At 43.8% G+C, this 19,077-nt stretch overlaps 1 protein-coding gene across 1 annotated transcript in view; it reads right to left on the bottom strand.

The window, feature by feature from the left end:
* Nucleotides 1-656: 656 nt before the first annotated feature.
* styk1a (serine/threonine/tyrosine kinase 1a) overlaps nt 657-19,077 on the bottom strand; it is a 31,387-nt gene continuing 12,966 nt past the window's right edge. Inside the window, exons 5-9 of the mRNA XM_056298869.1 lie at nt 16,132-16,212; nt 10,175-10,389; nt 7,761-7,801; nt 5,355-5,451; nt 657-1,083 (exon numbers count right to left, since the gene is read on the bottom strand). Coding sequence (XP_056154844.1) covers nt 888-1,083; nt 5,355-5,451; nt 7,761-7,801; nt 10,175-10,389; nt 16,132-16,212 — 630 coding nt within the window. The 3' untranslated portion in view covers nt 657-887. The remainder of the gene's footprint in view (nt 1,084-5,354; nt 5,452-7,760; nt 7,802-10,174; nt 10,390-16,131; nt 16,213-19,077) is intronic.

Raw genomic sequence — 19,077 nt, 5'->3', positions numbered from 1 at the left:
CAGGGGGGCTGTGGGAGGATCACGCTATTCCCCCGGTTCTCCTTCCCCTCTGAACAGGCGCCCTGACCAACCAGAGGAGGCGCTAGTGCAGTGACCAGGACACATACCCATATCGGGCCTCCCACCCGCAGACACGGCCAATTGAGTCTATAGGGACGCCCGAACAAGCCAGAGGTAACACGGGGATTTGAACCGGCCACCCCTGTGTTGGTGGGCAATGGAATAGACCACTATGCTACCCAGACACCCTTGTGCCTTGGTGACTTGCACCATTTTGCCCCTCCATATACTAGACTGAACCAAATCCTTGCTAGGAGAGATTCTACGACTCTTTATAGGGCAGCAGTTGCTATATTTTTTACAGGAAAAACGTGCTTTGTCATTTTTCTACAGCAGTGCTGTACCTCACATCATACCCACTGAAAGCTGGGAGTTGCCTGGTACAAATAGTCATCTACTGATGGCCCATAAACAACTGCAGGATAGACAGGACCTGTGGCAACTCGAAAAACAAAGCTGGAACCAAGATCAGATCTCCATCTTTATATATTAGTCTTTTTTAGATACGCAGACACACATTTCCGACATATAAACAAGTCATATATTGCTCTTTCAAATATTACTCAAGATATGTACTACAAAGCGGGTGTGTTTCAGAACACCTTCAAGGGCTGCTGCAATGTCTTTGTAGATGATGAGGATCCTTTATCCTGTAAAACATGAGGCCGCTGGAGCTAGTTCAACATTCAGTTAAAATTGGTCCAGAGAACTGTAGCACGTGCCAAGTGTCAATGTCGATTATTAGTGCAAAAAACCCAAAATCTTCTTAATTGGCCACTAGAGCCATCCTATGAGAGATATGGCTTGGGTCAATGTGACTGAACCAATCAGAGCACAGCATAGTTGTAGGCCTCTCCAAATCCCGCCTCTCTCAGGTATTCCTCAATGTCCAGTGGCTCCGGAACTCGGAGAACAGTCCTGTTGTTGGCTCCTCTCTCTCCCAGCTGGAGCTTCCGGATCAGCTCGGACATCGACAGACGCTGCTGGTTGCCAAACTGACAACAGGACTTTATAATAGAGTACCTGCAAAACATGGACATAATGGTAAATAAGACATCGTCGTCCTTCGCTCATTCTCCATTTCTTCAACGTTTAACTCTAGTTTCTACCCGAGGCTTCGTCCTTATTTAATAACATGAGATTCGTACATTAAAACCCAAGAGTCTCTGTAAATGTGATGTTTTTCCAATCACACCTGATCCATTCGAGTCTGATTCTGCTCATGTGAACATGCCTGAGAGACTCGAGATCTGGCTGTTAATTTGTAATTGTTGCCATCTTGGCCAGGTGCTAACCTAGTAGTGCGGAAGCTAACAAAAAATCCAAATATGAATGGTAAAACTGAATTTGATGTAGTTTTTCTTAGGTCATTCGTTCATTCATTTAAACTTTATTTCAGACTCAGAGTCCAGATAAAAGGCATTACGTAGAATACATTACATACAAAGGCACCATAAAAGATCATGTTTTCAAGAAAAAAAGAAATAGATGTTAATGTCTTACAAGGAGACAACTCTACCAATGCCCCCACAGCTGGTGTTGGTAGCGTGTAGTACTAAACGTTATGTTTGATAAAACCAAGATGATTTCATTTAGAGGCATTAAGCCGGCAAATAAACTTATACATGTCTTCTTAAACCAGTTTGGAAAGTATTGACTCCTGCAGCCACAAACATTTCATTTGTACTACACCACCTAGGTCTCTTAAGTAATGGTCTAATGGCACCGTAATGAGCTGCTTGAAGTCTCTGTAAACTTGCTTTTTGTAGTTTGACCACAAGTGGGCAGTAGAGTAGAATACGCTCTGAATAGAGACATCCTCACTCCCATCTGTACACATACTAAACTTGTAGAAAGAATGTTTGCTTGTGCATACATCATGCAGCATTGTCTAGGAATATCATCATCTGTCCTTTGTAATAAAATGTTGATATTTTACCTTATTACAGACACCAAGATTATTATCAGACAGTTTGAAGTCAGGAAACTTGAGAAATTTGTCCTTTTTGGTTCTACCGATCAAGACAACACTCTTACTGACATTGTATTTGATATCATGTTCCCCACCATACATCTCTCATCTCATCATCAGCCGCTTCTCTTGAGTCAGGTTGCAGTGGCAGCAAGCTAAGTAGGGGACTCCAGACATCCCTTTCCCCAGCAACGCCCTCCAGCTCGAGCTGGTGTGTTCCCAGGCCAGATTGGACATGTAGTCCCTCCAGCAAGTTCTGGGTTTATCCCGGGGTCTCCTCCAGGTTGGATGAGCTTGGAAAAGGAAGGCACCCAGGAGGCATCCTAATCAGATGCCCGAACCACCTCAACTGGTTCCTTTCGACGCGAAGGAGCAGTGGCTCTACTCCGAGCTCCCTCCGGATGTCCGAGATCCTCACCCTGTCTCTAAAGCTGAGCCCAGACACCCTACGGAGGAAACTCATTTCAGCTGCTTGTAGCCATGATCTCACCCTTTCGGTCACTACCCAAAGCTCATGACTATAGGTGAGGGTTGGAACGAAGATTGACTGGTAAATTGAGAGCTTTGCCTTCCGGCTCAGCTCCCGCTTCACCACAATGGTCCGGTACAATGTCCGTATTACTGCTGATGCTGCACCAATCCCTCTGTCAATCTCCCGCTCCATCCAACCCTCACTCATGAACAAGACCCTGAGATACTTGAACTCCTTAACTTGAGGCAACAACTTATCCCCAACCCAGAGGGAGCAATCCACCATTTTCCAGTAGAGAACCATAGTCTCAGACTTGGAGGTGCTGACTCTCATCCCGGCCATTTCACAATCAGCTGGAAACCACCCCAGTGCGCACCGGAGGTCACGTTCTGATGAAGCCAACAAAACCACATCATCATCGAAGAGCAGAGATGCAATTCTGAGGTTCCTAAAAATGGACACACTCTTCACCTTGCCTGCACCTTGAGATCCTGTCCATGAATATCACAAACAGAATCGGAGACGAGGGACAACCTTGGCGGAGTCTGACACCCACCGAAAATGTGTTTGACTTTGTGCCAAGAATGCAGACACAGCTCTCATTGTGGTTATACAAGGACCAGATGGCTTGTAGCAACTGCCTTGGTACCCCATACTCTCACAGTACCCCCCACAGAGTGCCCCGGGGTACACGGTCATAAGCCTTCTCCAAGTCCACAAAACACATGTAGGTCAAACTCCCATGCCTCCCTCAGCACTTCCGCAAGGGTAAAGAGTTGGTCCGTTGTTCCACGGCCAGGATGGAATCCGAATTGTTCCTCCTGGATCCAAGGTTTGACAATAGGTGGGAGACTCCTTTCCAGCACTCTAGAGTAGACTTTCCCAGGGAGGCTGAGCTATGTGATGCCCCGATAATTGGAGCACACCCTCTGGTCCACCATACACAGAACATATATTAAGGAGCTGGTGGAGACGAGCGCCACATGGACTAAGAGTACAAGATCATCTACATAGGGAATTGCCAATCATACACACTGTTACAGGCTTTCAGTTGCTTGAATAGATCTTCAATATATAGATTAAAAAGAACTGGGGACAAAATTCTCCCCTGTCTGACACCATTGCTAACCCTAAATGGGGCTGAGACACTTTTGCCCCATTTTACTTGCATAGTCTGGTGGGCATTAGCCAGAATTAAGTTAAGATTCCTTTATTATTAATCCCGTCTGAGAAATTCAGTTACTGCAAACTAACCCATCCTAGATGTGATCTGTGTAGCTAGGAGCAGTGGGCTGCCGCCTCCATGCTGCGCCCGGGGACCAACTCCAGTTCTTTTCACATTGTCTTGCTCAGGGGCACAGACAGGAGTATAAGTCCTAACATGCATGTCTTTTTGATGGTGGGGGAAACCAGAGCACCCAGACAAAACCCACCACAGACACGGAGAGAGCATGCAAACTCCACACAGAGGACAACCTAGGATGACCCCCAAGCTTGGACAACCCCGGGGTTTGAACCCAGGATCTTCATGCTGTGAGGCAATAGCGCTAACCACTGCGCCACCGTGCTGCCCAATTCTCGCAATGTATTTAGGCACCCCTCTTTGACTTGGCTTAACAAACAACTTTCTATGATTGACTTGATCAAAAGCTTTAGAAGCATCAATAAAACACATGAAGAGCCATTGAGTTTTGGCCTCTATTTGTTAACAATTTCCTTTAAGGCATATATACACAAGTCAGTGCCGTGTTTAGCTTTAAAACCAAACTGGTTATCCGTGGAGTTGATAAATTCGTGCACTATCCAGCAGGATTCTTTCTAGGACTTTTGACAGTATGCTGGCTAGAGCTATAGGCCTGTAGAGATCTAGGCTGCATACTTTTCCAGCTTTGTCCTTAATGACTGGCACTAACAGTACAGACGACATTGAGTCTGGTAACAAGCCATGGGCCATAAAGCCAGTAAGACAAGACACGTAGCAAGGAGAGGAGCTATCCTCGGACTGGCATATCTATGGTGTTCAGCAGTCATATGATCTAAACCACTTCCTTAGTTATCAGACAGCTTGTTTATAGCTTGGTACACCTCATGTGTCATAATCACCATTGAGTCATTACTCTCAATATAGCCTGCCTTTTACAAGTCACTTTGGACAAAGTTGAATACAAAGTTTGAACTCAAAGATTATTCTTGCATGGCTGCACTGCAGTGCTGCAAGTAGTGTTTGAGATTAACCCGCAGGTTATTCAGCTAACCTCAACCATGGTTAACATTATAATCCAAATGTGCTCAGTAATACTAACTATGCTAATGTAAGAATTATAGAGATATGGTTTCCTCTCATCCTGGAAATGAATAGGCTAGTTTTCCAGTCATGGAAAACAATAAAGTTGATAAAATCTCCTGGAAATTTCAAGGTCATGGAAAAATGTAAATTCAGGTTCTAAAATTGCATTTTTACCCACAGAGATTGTTTATTTTGAGCTTATAAACGTTTAGTGGAGATATTATTCATATTTTTGTGTGTTGAGATGTGACATCGGTGTGTTCAGTCACACAGTCCATTTAGAGACTGTTGAGACTTCCGCTGATAGTTAATATGACCTTCTGTCAGCAGCTCCTGGCATGAATATCCAAGAAGAAGTCCTGGAAAATCATTTCCTAAAAAGAAGTGGGAACCCTGAAAATAATCCTATTTTTGTTTCATGTATGTCTCACTAAAATTGCACACTGCCATAGAAGACTCCTTGACTGTAGCTTTGTGTTTATTAAATCATCCGTTGTTCCCCGTTAGATTAGATTTGGAGAAGTAGAAGGACCACAAGTTTCATCTTCCGTAGTTTCTCTTACAATGAATTGGAGCAGGTGGCTGGTCTCCTCAGGGTGTTCCCTCTCTGGAGTTGCTGAAGGAGTTCACTGGCTAAGATGTCGGCAAACGGAGGGTCGCCTATGAGGGAAAATACAGAACATCATAGGACCATGTTGGAGAAGGTAATATGCACAAACAGCACTAGACACAGTGTCAGTGCTTAGACTTACAGTTAGGTCCATAAGTATTTGGACAGTGACACAATATTTGTAATTTTGCCCCTGTATACCACCACAGTGGATTTGACATGACGTATTTGAGATGTGATTGAAGAGTAGACTTTCAGCTTTAATTTAAGGGGTTGGATAAAAATATGGCATTACCTGTTCAAGAATTACAGCCATGGATATACAGGGTCATCCCATTTTCAGAGGCTCAAAAGTAATTGGACAAACAAACATAACTATGATTATAACAGTTTCCTCCTTTGAAATGCTCCGCCAAGACTTAACGGCAGCTGCCTTCAGTTGCTGGTTGTTTGTGGGTCTTTTGGCCATTAGTTTGATCTTCAGCAAGTGAAAAGCATGCTCAATTGGGTTGAGATCAGGTGACTGACTTGGTCACTGATGAATAGTCCACTTTTCTGCCTTGAGAGACTCTTGGGTCGCTTTCTCAGCTTGTTTTGTGTCATTATCCATCTGCAGTGTGAAGCGCCGTCCTCTAATTTTTGTGACATTTGGCTAAATCTGAGCAAATGGTGTATCCTTATAAACACCACGATCCATCCTGCTGCTTCTGTCAGTAGTCACATCAACAATAAACACCAATGACCAAGTTCCCCTGGCAACCATACATGCCCATTTCACAACACCACCTCCACCATGTCTGACAGATGATATGGTATGCTGAGAGTCATGAGCTGTTCCTTTTGTTCTCCACACTTCTCCTCTTCCCATCCTTCTGGTACAAGTTCATCATTGCTTCATCTGTCCAGAGAACCTTGTTCCAGAACTGGGCAGGTTTTTAGATGTTTTTAAACACAGTCTAATCTGGCCTTCCTGTTCTTAAGTGACACCAGTGGTTTTCACCTTGTCGTAAATCCTCCGTATTTATTTCCATGCAGGCGTCTCTTGATTGTAGACTTGTACAATGACACCCCTTCCTCTCAAGAGTGTTTGTGACTTCACTACATGTTGTGAATGTGTTTGTCTTCACTAGGGAAAGAAATCTGTGATCATCCACTGTAGCTGTGTTCCGTGGTCTTCCAAGCCTTTTGGTGCTGCTGAGCTTGCCAGTGCAATCTTTCTTTTTAAGAATGTACCAAAATGTTGATTTGGCCGCTCCTGAAGTGTTTCCTATCCATCTGATAGATTTCCTTTGCTTTTTCAGCCCAATGATGGCCTCCATCACTTGTATCGACACCTCTATGGACTTCATGTTGAGAGTTGCGATGAACAGCTACCAAATGTAAATAATTGGAATGAACTCCAGACCCTTTTATCTGCTTAATGTGTCATGGACTGACGATGGGGAAGGTCTTACTTGCCCATGAAACCACCTGTTCGTCAAGCAGCCAATCACTTTTGATCGTCTGAAAATGGGGGGACCGTATATAAAACTGGCTGTAATTCCTGAACGGTTAATGCAATATTTTTTTCCAACCCCTTAAATTAAAGCTGAAAGTCCACACTTCAATCACATATTGGTTACTTCATTTCAAATCCACTGTGGTGGTGTACAGGGGCAAAATTACAAATATTGTGTCGCTGTCCAAATACTTACGGACCTAACTGTAGCACAGTAGATGGTGTCCGTTTGGTCAGTATGATTGTCACCACTTAAACATGGAGTCGTACAGTAGGTTATGATCCAGTGGCCAGCCTTGGCACATCAGTGTCCTATTCAGTGGGTGAACATCTGCAGTGCATTTGCATTCTGTGCTGACCTCTAGTGTACAGTGATGTGATGAGCAAATCCAAATGGAAAGGTCATAGAAACCCAACAGGTTTGCCCAAATCTACCATGTTAAAATATCTTAAGTAGTTTTGAGTGATAGCTGCGTTGTTTGCTGCTAACTGCGTGTGGGCCAGGTTTTCCGGGAGGCGCCGTGTCAAACAACAACACAAACACTTTGGCAGCTGTGTTTTTGAATGCAAAAATCTTTGGTGCGTGTCATTGGCAATGTTTAAACCAGTACCATTCAAATATGATATTTACTTGTCATTGTGCTTCAGGAGAGACCAAATATTACTCATAGCTCCTTTAATAATGAGCAGATTAGTGGTAAATAAAAGTGCTAGCTCTTCCACTTTCTAAAGTGGAAGTTAACGTCCAAGTTCATGCACAGCTCACTTGACCGTTGTGCGCAGTGATTTGCGATGATAACAGCTAGCGATGAATAGAAAAACGTTTCTTTAGGAACGAGTATGTGATTTAAAACCACCTACCTAATGTGACCATTTCATAGAGCAGGATACCAAAAGACCATCTGCAAAAAGAGAAAGGTTGAAGAGTTACAATAAGTTGATGAAAACACATCTTTACACGGTAGAGTAAATCTGTCAAAGTACTTTTAATTTCCAAGTCAAGCTTGTTGAACAGAGGCTGATACATTTATTTTGCTTTTCATACTCTCTCTCTCTCTCTCTCTCTCTCTCTCTCTCTCTCTATAATATATATATATATATTTTTTTTTTTTGGATTCAAAGGTTTTCAAAACTGGGAGCGGGTAGATGGTCATGATATCTTTACATCTGTGATGGACTGGAAGCGCCAGACGTGTTTAACACGTCACTAATGAAGGCCCTGCTAAAACATTTGACATCTTGTTCGCATGTCTTGTTCTTCCATTTATAATAATAATAAACCTTATTTGTATAGCACCTTTCATACATAAGATGCAGCTCGAAGTGCTTTACATTAAAAACAGGGGAAACAATAAAATTCAACAACAGTACAGATAAAACAAGTTAAAAACAAAAGACAGACCTTGGCAAAAAACATAAAACCAAAGTACAAGATAAAAAATAAATATAAAGTGGAATTAATTAAAAGCAAGAGCACAAAAATGGTTCTTAAAACTATGTATGGACGTTGCTTCTCTTATTTATGCAACACAAATAAGCACAGCCACTTGATTTTGGAGCGCGGGCCAGCCAGATCACTTTCTAAAGTTTTTAAAGCTGCAATCCGTGACTCGCCTTCCCATTTGATCCATTTTAAATGTGGTGATGATGATGTGGTGGCGGTGTTGGACAGACAGACAGTTTTCCAGTAGGACAGTGGTGTGATATAGTGGATGCAGGCGGCAGAGAGAAACAGACCTGTTGACTCTGATGTTCTGGGACTACAAACCAGGTGTAGCGGGACTACAAACAAGGTGTAGCAAGACTACAAACGAGGTGTAGCGGGACTACAAACCAGGTGTAGCGGGACTACAAACAAGGTGTAGCAAGACTACAAACAAGGTGTAGCGGGACTACAAACCAGGTGTAGCGGGACTACAAACCAAGTGTAGCGGGACTACAAACCAAGTGTAGCGGGACTACAAACAAGGTGTAGCAAGACTACAAACCAGGTGTAGCGGGACTACAAACCAGGTGTAGCGGGACTACAAATAAGGTGTAGCAGGACTACAAACCAGGTGTAGCGGGACTACAAACCAGGTGTAGCAGGACTACAAACAAGGTGTAGCAGCAATTGTAGCTGGTGTGCCGTCAGCTCAGCAGTAAACAGTTCCCACCCTTGTAAAACTGGATGCTGGGACCAAAGCTAACACACCCAGTCTGGTGTATTACAAACACTGTTGTACAGTCATTGGTTGCCATGGACACATCAGCATCACGCCTCGGTCTTTTTTCCAACCCATACATGTTTGCTGCTGCACCAGTATTCGTCCTACCTAGTCAAAACATCTCAGCAGTGGTATATGGAGGCTGGAGGGTGTCTCCAACCATGGTGAAGATGACTGGGTAGTATTATGTACCCTGACTCCATCACACACATGGAGGAAAATAAACATTTACTGACAGAGAAAACATTTTTGGATTGCAGCCTTAAATAACCATACATTCAGAGCGTTCTCGTTCCCGTTTAAGAGCAGTCTTCGCCTCAAACCCACCAGTGTTATCAGCGGCTTTCAACAGACGCTAGAAATGTCAAGTGGCTCATCGACCCATTCCCCAGCAGATAGGCAGGATACGTGCCAGAGCCTGACAACCCCTAATCCCTAGACCCAAAACTCAGATGAGGAAAAACTCAAACAGAAAAAAAGATTATCGGTAAAAAAAAAAAAAGGAAAACCCTCAAGAAGGCTATGAGAGTAGGGATTCCTTTTCCAGAAACCGTAGACGTGCAATAGATGCTGAGTGGACAGAACAGAGAAACAGTAACAGATTAGAGTAATGACTTCATGAGACACTTAATGATGATAGATAGATGGATGGATAGAGAGGGAGGTAGAGCTAGGCAATAATTCAGTATTATTGTTTATCGTCTCGAAATGTGGATATCGTCATCTCGTGATACATCAATTTTGTTTCCAAATCATACATTTTCTCACAAAATGAGGCGTGAAATATCTGAGGGAGTATAATTTGAAAACTAGTTTTTGTTTGATATTAGACTTTACATTACCAAACATTGTGACGCGATGAACCTCGGCTAGATTCTTAAACATGGTATTTTTGCACTTGTTAGCAGATATTGTGCTTATAGAATCATGTCGTGTAAAATTCCCTATGATAATTGTGGGAATAATACTTTCCATATTGCCGAGCGCTAACCGAAGTGAATAATTCTTTGCAGGAATAGTGTCTGGATTATTTGATATTCTCTGAGGGGGCGGGGCTAGATCACTCACACGTCACTACTTTGACTGACAGCTCTCCTGGCTAGTACTTCAGGAGCCTGCCACTTCCTCATCTCTATGGCCTCCAGTTCACCCGGCGACCCTGCCAGCGTTCTCCGGTGGTAGGCGGGGCCTAGTCCCCACAGTTTAGCCGTCATATCTCGACCAATCAGAACGCTGCGTGCACCCACATTGCCATGGATACAGCTCTGACTGTGCAGGTACTCCTGGAAAGAGAGTGTTAAATAGTTTTATTTGGTTCTATCAGAAATGGAGTGACTAAAAATGTTTAACACTCAGAGAGTTAAGTGCCAAAATATTCTTCATAGTCAAACATGTTTAGTTTGACCGAAACATGGAAAACTGACTTTTTAAAACTTAACTCACCGTAACTTAGATTAGATATGTACCCCCAGTCTTTGTAAAAATGCAAACATGCTATCCTGTTAGTTTGTAAAACATACAGTGGATATAAAAAGTCTACACATCCCTGTTAAAATGGCAGATTTTTGTGATGTAAGAAAAATTAAACCAAGATGAATGACGTCAGAACAATTTCTACCTTTAATGTGAAATTGCCGCCTATGAAAATCAAGTGGAAAAACAAACCTTTTGGGGGGGAAAGTAAAAATAAACTTAAAATAACCTGGTTGCGTAAGTCTGCACACCCCTGAACTAATACTTTGTTGAAGCACCTTTTGATTTTATTACAGCACTCGGTCTTTTTGGGTCTTTTTGGGTAAGAGTTTATCAGCTTTGGGTCTTTTGGGGTAAGGGTCTATCAGCTTTGGGTCTTTTTGGGTAAGAGTCTATCAGCTTTGGGTCTTTTTGGGTAAGAGTATCAGCTTTGGGTATTTTTGGGTAAGAGTCTCTCAGCTTTGGGTATTTTTGGGTAAGAGTCTCTCAGCTTTGGGTCTTTTTGGGTAAGGGTCTATCAGCTTTGGGTCTTTTTGGGTAAGGGTCTATCAGCTTTGGGTCTTTTTGGGTAAGAGTCTATCAGCTTTGGGTATTTTTGGGTAAAAGTCTATCAGCTTTGGGTCTTTTGGGGTAAGAGTCTATCAGCTTTGGGTCTTTTTGGGTAAGAGTCTATCAGCTTTGGGTCTTTTTGGGTAAGGGTCTATCAGCTTTGGGTGTTTTTGGCTAAGAGTCTATCAGCTTTGGGGGTTTTTTTTGGATAAGAGTCTATCAGCTTTGGGTCTTTTTGGGTAAGGGTCTATCAGCTTTGGGTCTTTTTGGGTAAGAGTCTATCAGCTTTGGGTCTTTTTGGGTAAGGGTCTATCAGCTTTGGGTGTTTTTGGCTAAGAGTCTATCAGCTTTGGGTATTTTTGGGTAAAAGTCTATCAGCTTTGGGTCTTTTGGGGTAAGAGTCTATCAGCTTTGGGTCTTTTTGGGTAAGAGTCTATCAGCTTTGGGTCTTTTTGGGTAAGAGTCTATCAGCTTTGGGTCCTTTTGGGTAAGGGTCTATCAGCTTTGGGTGTTTTTGGCTAAGAGTCTATCAGCTTTGGGTATTTTTGGGTAAAAGTCTATCAGCTTTGGGTCTTTTGGGGTAAGAGTCTATCAGCTTTGGGTCTTTTTGGGTAAGAGTCTATCAGCTTTGGGTCTTTTTGGGTAAGAGTCTATCAGCTTTGGATCTTTTTGGGTAAGAGTCTATCAGCTTTGGGTCTTTTTGGGTAAGAGTCTATCAGCTTTGGGTCTTTTTGGGTAAGAGTCTATCAGCTTTGGGTCTTTTTGGGTAAGGGTCTATCAGCTTTGGGTCTTTTTGGGTAAGAGTCTATCAGCTTTGGGTATTTTTGGGTAAAAGTCTATCAGCTTTGGGTCTTTTGGGGTAAGAGTCTATCAGCTTTGGGTCTTTTTGGGTAAGAGTCTATCAGCTTTGGGTCTTTTTGGGTAAGAGTCTATCAGCTTTGGGTCCTTTTGGGTAAGGGTCTATCAGCTTTGGGTCTTTTTGGTTAACAGTCTCTCAGCTTTGGGTCTTTTTGGGTAAGGGTTTGTCAGCTTTGGGTCTTTTTGGGTAAGAGTCTATCAGCTTTGGGTCTTTTTGGGTAAGGGTCTATCAGCTTTGGGTGTTTTTGGCTAAGAGTCTGTCAGCTTTGGGGTTTTTTTTTGGATAAGAGTCTATCAGCTTTGGGTCTTTTTGGGTAAGAGTCTATCAGCTTTGGGTCTTTTTGGGTAAGGGTCTATCAGCTTTGGGTCTTTTTGGGTAAGAGTCTATCAGCTTTGGGTCTTTTTGGGTAAGAGTCTATCAGCTTTGGGTCTTTTTGGGTAAGAGTCTCTCAGCTTTGGGTCTTTTGGGGTAAGAATCTACCAGCTTTGGGTCTTTTTGGGTAAGGGTCTATCAGCTTTGGGTCTTTTTGGGTAAGGGTCTATCAGCTTTGGGTCTTTTTGGGTAAGGGTCTATCAGCTTTGGGTCTTTTTGGGTAAGGGTCTATCAGCTTTGGGTCTTTTTGGGTAAGGGTCTATCAGCTTGGCACATCTTGACTTGGCAATATTTTCCCACTCTTTTTCTCACAAAAATGTTGTAGATCCGTCAAATTGTGAGGGCATCTCCTGTGCACAGCCCTCTTCAGGTCACCCACAGATTTTCTATTGGATTCAGGTCTGGGCTCTGGCTGGGCCATTCAAAAACACTGATCTTCTTTTGGTGAAGCCATTCCTTTGTTGATTTGGGATGTACGCTTTGGTTCATTGTCGTGCTGAAAGGTGAAATTCCTCTTCATCTTCAGCTTCCTCGCAGATGCCTGAAGGTTTTGAGCCAAAATCAACTGGTGTTTGGAGCTATTCATGATTCTCTCCACCTTGATTAAAGCCCCAGTTCTGGCTGAAGAAAAGCAGCCCCAATGCCTGATGATACCACCACCATGCTGCACCGTGGGTCTGGTGTTCTTCTGGTGATGTGCTGTGTTGTTTTTGGGCCAAATGTACCTTTTGGAATTATGGCCAAAAAGTTCAACCTTGGTCTTGTCAGACCATGACACATTTTTTTTTCCTCATGGTATTGGGAGACTGGATGTGTGTTTTTGCATAATTTAGCCGAGCTTGGATGTTTGTTTTTGTGTGGATTCTGTTTTGCCACCCTGCCCCATAGCCCAGACATATGAAGAATACAGGAGCTTGTTGTCACATGTAGGGAACAACCTGTACTTGTCAGAAATTCCTACAGCTCCTTTAATGTTGCCGCAGGCCTCTTGGCAGCCTCCCGGACCAGTTTTCTTTTCTCATCCATTTTGGAGGGACGTCCTGTTCTTGGTAATGTCACCGCTGTGTCATATTTTCTCCACTTGTTGATGGCTGTCTTCACTGTGTTCCATGGTTCGTCTAATGTCTTGGACATTCTTTTGTACCTTTCGGCGATGAGATCCTGCACATGCTTTGTAAGCTCTTTGTGGACCATGGCTTTTGGAGTTGGACGCAACCAAGAAGATGTCAGGAGAATCCTACAGGAACATCTGAACTTTATTTGGGGTTGTCACAGTCACTTTAACTGATGGCAGGTGTATACTAACTACTATTTAACCTGAGTTTAAATGTGATTGGTTCATTCTGAACACAGCCACGTCCCCAAAAAGAGTGTGCACATTTATGCAACCCAGTTATTGTCAGTTTTGTATTTTTCTTTTTTCCCTAAAATATTTGATTGTTTTTCCTCTTTATTTTTATAGGTGGTAATTTCACATTAAAGGAGGAAAAAGTTCTAGGTTTTACATCACAAAAACCTGCCATTTTAACAGCTGTGTGTAGACTTTATATACACTCACTGGCCACTTTATTAGGTACACCATGCTAGTACCGGGTTGGACCCCCTTTTGCCTTCAGAACTGGCTTAGTCCTTCATGGCATAGATTCAACAAGGTACTGGAAACATTCCTCAGAGAGTTTGGTCCATATTGACATGATAGCATCACGCAGTTGCTGCAGATTTGTCGGCTGCACATCCACGATGCGAATCTCCCGGTCCACCACATCCCAAAGGTGCTCTATTAGATTGAGATCTGGTGACTGTGGAGGCCATTTGAGTACAGTGAACTCATTGTCATGTTCAAGAAACCAGTCTGAGATGATTCGAGCTTTATGACATGGCGCGTTATCCTGCTGGAAGTGGCCATCAGAAGATGGGAACACTGTGGTCATAAAGGGATGGACATGGTCAGCAACAATACTCAGGTAGGCTGTGGCGTTGACACGATGCTCAATTGGTACTAAGGGGCCCAAAGTGTGCCAAGAAAATATCCCCCACACCATTACACCACCACCAGCAGCCTGAACCGTTGATACAAGGCAGGATGGATCCATGCTTTCATGTTGTTGACGCCAAATTCTGACCCTACCATCCGAATGTCGCAGCAGAAATCAAGACTCATCAGACCAGGCAACGTTTTTCCAATCTTCTATTGTCCAATTTTGGTGAGCCTGTGCGAATTGTAGCCTCAGTTTCCTGTTCTTAGCTGACAGGAGTGGCACCCGGTGTGGTCTTCTGCTGCTGTAGCCAATCTGCCTCAAGGTTCGACATGTTGTGCATTCAGAGATGCTCTTCTGCATACCTCGGTTGTAATGAGTGGTTATTTGAGTTACTGTTGCCTTTCTATCAGCTCGAACCAGTTTGGCCATTCTCCTCTGACCTCTGGCATCAACAAGGCATTTTCGCCCACAGAACTGCCGCTCACTGGATATTTTCTCTTTTTCGGACCATTCTCTGTAAACCCTAGAGATGGTTGTGCGTGAAAATCCCAGTAGATCAGCAGTTTCTGAAATACTCAGACCAGCCCGTCTGGCACCAACAACCATGCCACGTTCAAAGTCACTTAAATCACCTTTCTTCCCCATTCTGATGCTCGGTTTGAACTGCAGCAGATCGTCTTGACCATGTCTACATGCCTAAATGCATTGAGTTGCTGCCATGTGATTGGCTGATTAGAAATTTGCATTAACGAGCAGTTGGACGGGTGTGCCTAATAAAGTAGCCGGTGAGTGTATATATAGTATATCCACTGTATGATGGAGAACATATCCACGTTGAGCTGTGACAGTGTCGGCTCTTGTGTCAAAAGCTCAGGAAATACTTTTCAAAATGGGGGGAAACAAAACAAAACAACAGAGTTCGGTACAAATCAACAGAAGCATAAACTTCAGCCTTCTGACATTTGGGACTGAATCTACCTGCCTCAATGTACTGAAATATTTGCGTGAACTGAAAGATGTTTGGCCTTTGTGATTGAGGTGCAGTGGCTGTTGCAGTGAGACGCAGCAGGAATAAATGAGTGTGTAGGTCTTTTCTGCACTCACTCTGCACATACTGACGGCAGGCAGACAGACAAAGAGAGAGACGGATGAACAAATTACAGGACAGATGTCCTGTGAAAACTTGACATTTACAGGCCTACTTTCCAGTCATGGGGAACACCTGGAGAATCGTCAAACTGACCACGTTCTGTAAATATTACTGAGGTCATGGAAAATTAAGTAAGTTCGTAAAATTGTATGTTTTACAAGCTGAGATGGCATATCTACAATGTAATTTGTAGCTGAGATTGTAATTCATAGTCATGTGTTTGTGTGTTGAGAGGTGACATCCGTGTGTGAAGTCACACAGTCCATTTAGAGACCGTGGAGACATCCACTGATGGTTAATACAGAATAATATGACCTCTTGTCGGCAATGCCTGCCATGGGTGTCTAAGATAAAGTCCTGCAAAATGTCTTTGAAAAGGCGTGGAAAATGATTTCCTATAAAAGAGGGGTAACCGGTCAGATAGACAGGGCCAGGACAGACAGACAGGTTATACGAGCGGCAGGAAGCTCTCTTCTCTGCCAAACAAACTCAACATCTCTGTGGTTGGACGGCAGAGTTTTTCAGTTTCCTCCCAAGGAGACCTGTCGGTCAGTTTGACAATGAGACAGGCCAAACACACACATAAGTAGATGGATGAATGGGCAGAGGGATAGATAGATAGATAGATGGATGTTTTACCAACCAAAGCGGAGGCCACCTGTCCTGCCATGGTGAAGATCCTCCTCTCTGTCATATCACATGGATTCTCTGCACTCGAGTTGTCCTACAGAGAGAAAATTTTTAAAAAAGAGACCGTCGTTTGTGAATGTCTGGAGTTGAGAGTTTAAACTCACAAGATAAACAATTAAACAGTCTTTATCAGCACCAGCTACGCCGGATCTACCATATGGGTAACCTGGGCATGTGCCCAGGGGCCCTCCGCAATGGGAGGGTAAAAAATTGTGCGGTTTGTTTCTTTTAAAGTCAGGCTCCACAGATATGACACAAAGCTTGACCCCCAATCTCTTGATAATTATCCAATCAGGATGAAATAAAAAGTTGTTTCCAAGAAAGTGAAGTGTCATGATTGATCATTATATTGGTGAGATGGCTGGGCAGGTGGTGGCTGGTGAGCGAGCGGCAACGCACTGTATTGATTGGCTGACGGTCGAGGTGGGCGGGCTTACACTGCACAGATTCAAGATCAGTTTTTACTCACAATGATCCCAACTCAGCTTTATAATTGTATAAAAAGTCCTTTGTTGACCAAAAATTTTATCTAATCTATTTTTAAAAGAATTAGCTGACGGACCCTGCGCCACATCCTCTGGAAGCTAATTTTTGGAAGTTATTTTTCTTAAGCCAAATCAAGGTTAGAAACGGTGGAACTGATTTTTACCTGACCCACTGTCAGCTCGGTTGCATCAGCGAGAGAAGCGTGCGGGGGAAATTGCCAAGAAGCAGAAACTGGGCTAGGACGACCGGGATTCCACTCCTACCCAAAACGACCATGGGCGGTCAAACTGACGGCCGGTTCTTAAACTCGATATTCTATCAAGATAAATACGCAATGGAGATATTAATGCATTGCATCTGTTAGTATGTCTGTTAGGAAACGACTGACACCAAAATTAACATTTTAACAACTATAATGTAACCGGTTATTTTGTTGCCCGGTGCGGGATTCGATACGACGTGTACTGCACCACAAGGTGACGTCACTAACAGCTCGGCTAAAGGGTCAGACCCGTTAGCTAGGGGGCTAACGTGTCTTATTAGTAGTTTACAGTCGTCACCCTCTCCCGGAAGCGCGCTCCCGCGCTTTGTTCTTCCCGCGCTCCGAAGAGACTTCTGAGGATCTGCACACTTCCGGATCCCACCGCTGCCACCAATGTGACCCGTTAGCTAGTAGCCCCCTAGCTAACGGGTCTGACCCTTTAGCCGAGCGGTTAGTGACGTCGCCTTGTGGTGCAGTACACCTCGTATCGAATCCCGCACCGGGCAAGAAAATAACCGGTTACAACTATAATACTATTTTTAATCAATTTAAACCTCAGAGAGACATGGTCGAACCTGAATAGCAAAATTGAAAAATGTACCTGAAAAACAAAACGGAAAACACATATTGCTAATGTAAGAAACGTAACAAGGTCTGTAAAACGTGAAATGTAAAAGAAGAACTGAGAATAAATACTGAAACAGTCCCAAACAACGACCGGAACTCGTGAACTACCAGAACGAGCCTGCGCACGGGGTTTATAACGTATTTAAAACGCGACACACGAGCTACGGGTGCTGTGCGGGACAGAACAGACTACAGGTACGGAAGGCAAATGCAATATGTTGCCTCTATATACTGTCCGGATAAACACCCAGTCGAGATATTAATGCATCGCATATGTTAGCGTGTCTGTTAAGAAACGACTGAAGCCAAAATTAACATTTAACAACTTTTCAAACAATTTAAAATGGCCGCTGTACAACGCCTGTAAACACGGTAGAGGCCGGTTCCCGTCGACGCAGAGAACGGAAATGGAGTAGAGAACGGTCAACTGAGCATGCGCGAAATGCCTCGACCACGCCTCCACACGCCCCGCGTAGCATCCAGGCGCTAGGGTTCTAGGAAGCCCCGCCCCTGATTAGCTAACTTGAACCCTAACCCCGCCCTCACCCTAACCCTACCCAAACAACGGAGGCAACGAGTGCGCATGCTCAGTTGACCGTTCTCTGCATCGACGGGAACTAGCCTCTGCCCTGTGAATACTGCAGCGCCTTGGTGGTAGTCATGGTGCGTCTGTAACATGTCCGTACCCAACAAATGATCAGAAATCACGTTTAGACTATTTCTCTACACCGGAGGGCGCTGGGGTGTTTCTAGGACAGAGCAATGAACTTCACGAAGGAAATGACGCCATAACTAGGCGTCATAAATAGCGCCGTGACGTGTAAATTACGAGCGGCCATTTTGACCGCTCATTCGTGACCGTGTTAGGTGGCTCGTAACTTTGTGTGTGTGCGCGCAACTGATCTAAAACTCACTTTAATGCAAACATGTGGACTTTTAGGAGCATTTAGGGGGCGGCAGGTCTGTATCTTTTTTTCTTTTGCAAAGTTATTAATCCAAAACGGCCATATGACCGTCTTTGGGGGCCGCCAAAAGAAAGAAAAGAAATGAAGCGGCCACAATAAAAAAAACAACCCAAAACGTCCCGCTAAGAAGTAGTTTGAAGAAAAGAAAAGAAAAACTAAACAACGTGAAGAAGAGGGCATTCCGATGGAGGGTGTCGAGCTAGCAAGTAGTAACGCTAGCCTGGAAGCGTCTGTCGTCGGTTGCGACAATGCACAGCCTCGGCTAGCTAGCGACGAAAACGTTAGCCCGGAAGTGTTTAGCTCCTGCAGCGACACACCGTCTCCGCTAGGGGCGCAACAAGACGGGGAAAGTGACGAAAAAAAAACGAGAGCAGGAACGGACAGAGACGGGGATGACCTAACAGTGGAAAGTAACGTTACTTCAAGCTCACCTGCAGTGGCAGGATGTTGAGGACTTGATCACAGAGTTTGCAAAGAAACAGTCAAGGGAAGAAGAACTTCTAAAGGTAAAAACCATTTGATTCTGCTGTTTGTGCATGGGGCAGTATTATCTGGCGCA

The sequence above is a fragment of the Lampris incognitus genome, chromosome 18, assembly GCF_029633865.1.
Source record: "Lampris incognitus isolate fLamInc1 chromosome 18, fLamInc1.hap2, whole genome shotgun sequence".
Classification (NCBI taxonomy): domain Eukaryota; kingdom Metazoa; phylum Chordata; class Actinopteri; order Lampriformes; family Lampridae; genus Lampris; species Lampris incognitus.
The sequence above is the reverse complement of the archived record's forward strand: the minus strand, read 5'-3'. Positions and strand labels throughout refer to the sequence as shown.